This window comes from Juglans regia, chromosome 13 (genome assembly GCF_001411555.2).
Source record: "Juglans regia cultivar Chandler chromosome 13, Walnut 2.0, whole genome shotgun sequence".
In the NCBI taxonomy this organism is placed as follows: Eukaryota; Viridiplantae; Streptophyta; class Magnoliopsida; order Fagales; family Juglandaceae; genus Juglans; species Juglans regia.
This window is the reverse complement of record NC_049913.1, coordinates 12,361,843-12,368,938: the sequence shown is the minus strand read 5'-3', so window position 1 is coordinate 12,368,938 and position 7,096 is coordinate 12,361,843. Positions and strand designations below refer to the sequence as shown.

The window sequence follows — 7,096 nt, the reverse complement described above, 5'->3', positions numbered from 1 at the left end:
ATGTATCTACGTATGAAATGTCGAGATTTATTCATTTTCACGTTTCCTTTATTCATTTAATACTGGATATTTTTATAATGTTATTACAAAATAATTCATCTTATATGAAAATAATTTCAAAAAAATTTATCTTGGATTGTAAATTTATAAGATAGTATTTTTTAATTTTTTTAATGGATCTAACACTTTTTTAAATTTATTGATAATAGTCTTCTTCATTTATTTAATTAATAAATAGTATCTATTTAGTATAAAATATGGATGTTTTAATTACTTTACTTGTAAAAGGTTGATAAATTATTTTTATATTAAATAAATATTCTCCATTTCATTTAAAATAAAGAGGATTCTACTATGTAGATATTTATGAACATTATTTTTTTAGAAAAATATTAATAATCTTTCCCGTCCCAGATTTAGGATGAGTTTGGTTACCAAACTCATCTCAATTTATCATTACAACTTTTTCAAATCTCAATACAAAATATAATAAACAAATCAACTTTTTCAAATCTCAAAATAATAATAATATTAAAAAATAATATTCTAACAATATTTTATCATCTTAACTCAACTCAACTCAACTCAACTTACTTCAACATCTAACTTCAACATCTAAACACAACCTTAGAGCTATAATTTCCAAACAATTCCCTTAAAAGAATCTATTTTTCTGCTCACCCTGGGTCTCATGTTACTCGATGTGGACCGTTCAATTAAAACCAAATATACCAATCTCAGCCAAAGCAATGAGCACCAAAGGATCAGAATCCTAGGGAACATTAATCTATTGGATGCAAATATCTAAAGCTGATATATTTCGTCCAGAAAATTAATTTTTTATAATTTTAGAGTACAATATAGATATATATATATTTATATATCTATATAAATTTTAAAACTTCTACCTAAAAAATAAAAGATATTAGAATTTCGAGAACAGCTTTAAAGATCGGGACCAGCAAAGAAATAATTTATAAAAAGAAAATAATTTATACATAATATTTTATATAATATTATTTTATAATATATTGTGTATATCATCAAGGGATCCGCCACATGTACACCTGTCTCCGCCATTACTATACAAGTCCACAAACACCGAACCTCAGGCTTTATGGATCGTGCTACAGCCCCCGCTGGGGCTGCAGTGTATTTTTGTATGTGTTTTTTTTTAAGTTATTTTTTATATAATTTTTTTTAATATATTTTAAAAAATAAAATAAATTTAAGTAAAAAAAAATTATTAAAAAATACTTTCTTAATCACGAAGTAAAATAAAAAATTATATAAAAATATTTTATATTTTATTTCGTGATTAAGTAAGTATTATTTAATAATATTATAAATTTTTTTATTTTTTAAAAATATTTAAAATTATTAAAAATATCTACATAAAAAAATACACTAGAGCTCCAGCGGAGCCCCAGCGGAGCTCTAGCATTTTCCCAGGCTTTATTACACACACGCACAAACACGTACGAGTACGTCTCTCCCAACTTTTTTTTATTGGCTCTGTCACGTCATCATTCATATCTTACATATCTCCTGTAAAGCTTCACCTCAATTTGTAGCCGTTGATATGCCTCGAGAAGCACGAGTTCTTAGTGTTCACGTTGATCCAACGGTATCTTCTCGAAGGAAAGCCCAACTAATGATGAAAAAAACTTGTTTTGTTTATTTGGGCTTAAGCATCTTTCTCATCTATAAAAAATTAATGCGAGTTAAAATATTCTCCTCGGATTTCTTTATGCAGCTCGTTTTGACTGATACCCCACCTTTGCTCCTCCCTCTATATAATCCCTGCACATCCCAAATCTCTCTCCTCATCCTTTGCCTTTTACTCTCTAACTCTCTCTCTCTCCCTCTCCCATTGCCTTTGCACCCTTGTACTCATCCCTTCCAATTTCTTTCTTTTTTGCATTAAAAGCCTTTTTTTCTCTCATGGCGGAGACTCCATTAAAACGCCACAGAGAAGAAACCCAGATGGATGATTGTGAAGATTCTAAGCGACACAAGTCATACAACCATATACTCTCTCTGCTTGAGGCAGAAGCAGAGGAAGAGGAACCCACCCAGGATCTGTCCTATCTAATCACCACCCTCCAACAAGAACTCTCATCCGACTCCATCTTCAACCCTCTTTCATTCCCCACCGCAGATGCCGTCGACCCGGAAAACCCCACGACTGCCTCTACTACCCTTGAAGACCAAAGCTCCTCCTCCTCGTCTTCCTCTTCTTCTTACTCATCTTCAACACTGCTTTTGAAGGAAGACGAGGAGGAGGATGACAAGGATAGGGTGATTAGACACCTTCTCGAGGCTTCTGATGATGAGCTTGGGATTCCAAACAGAGAGGCTGGAGAAATTTATGGTGGGAATGAAGGGTTTAATGGAGATGGGTTCTCATTGTGTGATGGTCTGTGGGAGTTGGAAGATGAGGCTGCCAACTACTATACCTTGTTGCAGTCTGAACTTTTCATGTAGGCACGTAGCTGTTTAGTGGCAAGTTGTTATAGTTACAAAACAGGAATGCTGAGAAATTCTGGGGCTCAAATGAAAATGCGAAAGGAAGAGAAAAAAAAAAAATCAAGGGTCGATATGGGAAATGGTGATAGTTTTTTATGTTCATTTTTGTTCACTCTAATTTGTAAAAAGATGAAAAGTGTAAGCTGTCTTTCTAGAAAATCAAAGTGTAGAAGAAAAGTTTCTTTATTGGTTAATTTATGAGTATTGCTATTTATAAATCCGTATACTACACATCAAATTTTTTTTATTTTTTTAAAAATTTTTTAAATTTTTTTTTGTTTTATTATTTTTAAAATAATTAAATTATTCTATTCATAATTTATATACTACATATTTGATACATATTTGATAAGAGAATAAAATTAAAGAAATCATAAAAAAAAAAAAATTGATGTGATTGAGGCATGAAATCCAAGAGGAAGAAAACTCGAATCCTTCGACGCTCGGAATCATGGGCACTGCAAAACTAGATGAAAACGCCACCAACGGTGAACAAAAAGCAATTCCCATTTGAAATGGCATAAAATATGAAGAACATTAAAAGATATTTTTATAATTAATTTTACGTTTTCCTTTTTGTCATATGAGAGAGATGCCATTTTGTTTTACATTAAAGGCGATAGTTTTAGATAAAAATCGTTCATAGGATTTTAGGTGATCAATAAGAAATTGAGACAACATATACGAGCCATATATACATCTCAAATTTAGAGTGACCAAAAAATCCTACTCTTACGTTTGGAGTCTGGTATGGATATATAAAATTATTTATTTTATTTTTTTTATTATTATAATTTTTTTAATTTTTATATAAAATATACAAAATAATTTATTTTTTTTAAATATTAAAAAATTATATTATAATAATATTATATTTAATTTTTAATAAAATATTTCATTTCAATATATTAACCAAACGAGGCACGAATGACTTTACGTATTTTCTCTCAGTGTAAAGTAAAAAATAAAGGCATGTGAGGATTGATATCCCCACTTTGACCTTTTAAACGAACTTTATCTTTACGGAACTCTCAAATATTTTTCTGAATAAATATAGATAGAAGTTATTATTGAGAATATTCATTTTACACATATAATATGACATCATATAGACTATATATATTTCTAAATGAGTGTTAAGAATAATCAATTAAAAATAACTATATAATAAATATAAAATATACACTATTATAATGACTTCTCTCTAACATTATTATTTTCTCCATTTAAAAATATAACGCAGTTGTAGTGTAGAGGGGGTAATACTTTGAAGCTCTTATCGACAAAACATTTGAATATTTGATGTCCAACCCTTCATAATTCATGTCTCTTTGCTTCATATAATTTTTCTAATAAAATTATAAGACCAGGTCTCTACCCTTAAAGCTTGCCCCTGAAAAAACGATGGCTGGCCTCCGTCCATGTCCATTCGTTGGCGTGAAGACGGCTTTTGGCGGAAGATCAGGTTGCCACCAACGACGCTTTAGGTCACGGGGGAGGCTAGGAGTTGGCTGATGCTAACATGCGCTAATTAATATCTGATGTGCAGTACGCCAACATTCAACTATATTTATTTATTTAAAGAAATTCGCCATAATTAACCCTTTGTGGTGGTTCATCATGGGCCGCGCGTGGATAACGACACGCGCCGACATTAAATACGAAAGGAAAATGCCCTTTGGGTTCACGTGGTCCCCGCTTAGACGGTATGTGTCCCTCTCTCTCCTCATTGATTGGAGCCTGTTGTCACACTTATTTTTCCCAAAAAAACAAAAAAAAAAGTAAATAATCAAAGTGGGACAAGACGATCTGGGTGAGCAGCGGCGTGGGACCGGATGGATGGACAACGTCATCGAGGGAATGCCATTGTGGGGAGAGGTGTCCACTTGAGGGAGATATAATGAGGAGGCAATGTGTTGTCGGCCATGTCCCGCGGCACATGATGACACATCTCATGATCTAATGTTACTTGCATTTGCATGTTATGGTGATTCGTCGACTGCTGTTTCTTTAAAAAAATGATGCCACGAATACCATTTGAATGACATGTCTGTCTTCGGACGTTTTGGGCCCCACTTTAAATGATAACCAATAAAAATGAGGATGCTTTTTCCATGCGATGTAAGGTGTACGTTGTAACCGGCCTCTTGTTTGTTCGTTTCCGTGCTATTTCCTAGTACGTACCTTCACCTTTATTACTTCGTTGGACGCTAAACCAAAAGGAAAACGATAGATGTAGAATTTTTTAAAATTATTTTATATAATTATGTTTTAAACGAATATATAAAGAGTTGTACATATATTATTATTTATCTTTTTGGTATTACTAAGGTGTTGCTTAGATTTAGAATTGATATTAACTTATCTTGTATTATTATTATAATTTTTTTAAATTTTTAAATAAAATATAATAAATAATTTTATATTTTTAAAGTCTTAAATAAAAATAATTTTAAAAAATTATATTTTAATAATATTTTATTCAACTTTCAAATTTTATATTGTCTCAACTCACTATCCAAATCTCCTCTAAGATTCATGATTTTAACTTTTATTTTTAAACATAAAACGACAATTTCTGGAAACTAAAGTGTGCCTAGTTTTAAAGATCTTTTAAAAGTTTTAGATAGACCAATTAAAATATTAAGAGCCAAGAATATGAATGAAGCAATACAAGGATTGGTGCAATATATCTGGGATGAAGCTAGCAAGAGCCCAACACTCAAGATGAGTTTGAAAGAAGGAGAACCAATTTTGATCCACTTGATACAAGCTGTGAAAAACGTGCCTTAGAGTTATTGTTTGAGTCTATTGTTATTGAAAACTTTTAATTTGTTAAAAAAATTTATTTTATTTATTTAGAATAAATGAGTTTGAGGATGCTTGACCCACATATGTCTTATTTCTTATGAATTAGGATTTTGAGAATGCCTTGTATTGTGACCAATAACTTATTTGAAAAGTTACTTTTTAGAAACAAATGTTTCAAGAGGTACTGTAGTAGAATTACTGTAGCACTGTACTATTCATTCAGGAGTATTTTTGAAAAAAAATAGCTTTATTTTGGCTAAGTTTTTAATTAGGTTTTGGTTTAAATACTATTTGTAGCCTCATTTTAAGGTTTAGAAAATATTAAATTTTCATTGTGAGTTGAGTTTACTCATCTTGTTTTTTATTGAACTTTTGAACTTATCAAAAATAAATCACAACTTTTGTAGCGTTCCTCCTTGTAATCTCGATTCTTGAGATAGGTTTTTCAACGGGTCTAAATTCTCCATCCATTGAATTGATTTTAGCTTTCTTGAATGAGTTTTCAAATTGATTATAGGTTCAAATGATTCTATTCCTACGGGTTCATATCACTTATGACCTATTTGAGAAAACAATTTTCTTAAGAAATTCTCAAATATTTTCCAAACATCACTAAAATTTAAAACACTTTTCAATTTCAGATAATCAATTTTTTCATTTATTTATTACTTAATCATTATAATTTTTTCATACTTTTAAACAAAATATAAAAAATAATAAAATATTTTCTAATTTTAAAACAAAAATAATATTAAAAAAATATATTTAAATAATTTTTTAACTTTATTATAATATTTTTATTCAATTTTCTCTCTTATTTATAAAAACTCAATAAAACATATTAACTCAAATTATTACACTATTATTCACAGAATAAATATTTTGAAATATTTTTAATTTTCAAACGAGCCCTTAGTTGAAAGTCTCGTCTAGCAGTTAAAATAAGGAAAATGCTTCTTGTACCGAGGATGGGCCTCGATGCAGTTTTTTTTTTTAATTAGTTATTAATGAATTGTTTTTTTTTAATAATGTTGTAAATTATTTTAAAAAAATATTTAATGGTTTAGAAAATGAATGAAAAAGTAAATAAAAATAGGCCAAATGGCTTTATCAAGACCCATACTGGGTGGGTGTAGCCCTACTATTAAAATAAAATTTAACTAATATTATGGTAACGCATTCTTAATTTTATAAAAATAGAATTTATAAATTTATATAATTAATGTGATATATTAAATATTTATTAATAACAAATTTTAAATCAGTTTATAAAATTTTATTTTTGTAAATCTCTTTAAAATAAAAATATATATTTTCTATTAACTTGTTTATTTACTTGAAACAATAATTAAAAGGAGAAAATAAATAATATCAAAAGTTCTAACTTAGCGATTGTTTATTTACTTGAAACAATAATTAAAAGGAGAAAATAAATAATATCAAAAGTTCTAACTTAGCGATATGAGAAAATAAATAATATCAAAAGTTCTAACTTAGCGATATCAAACAAGTTAATAGAAAATATATATTTTTAAAAGGTAAACCAATCACATAACATTATGTAATACAATATGAGTATATGTTCCGTATTCTTCTTCCAAGACTTAAAATAAAGGAGTAAAAATTTATTTTATACTTTTTTTTTTCACAGAAAGTGAATGGAAATACCTTTATTTATGAATTAAAAATACACAAATATCATTAAAAAACTAAAAAATTAAACCACTCATTCTATAATTGAGTACGGAGAGATTTA

General features: G+C 28.9%; 1 protein-coding gene across 1 annotated transcript; it reads left to right on the top strand.

The window, feature by feature from the left end:
- The first annotated feature begins 1,746 nt into the window (after nt 1–1,746).
- Nucleotides 1,747–2,743, top strand: LOC108988803. Its single transcript, XM_018962170.2, has one exon. It carries the CDS (start codon nt 1,945–1,947, stop codon nt 2,485–2,487), a length of 543 nt encoding a protein of 180 aa, XP_018817715.1. The 5' UTR covers nt 1,747–1,944; the 3' UTR covers nt 2,488–2,743.
- The last annotated feature ends 4,353 nt before the right edge of the window (nt 2,744–7,096 follow it).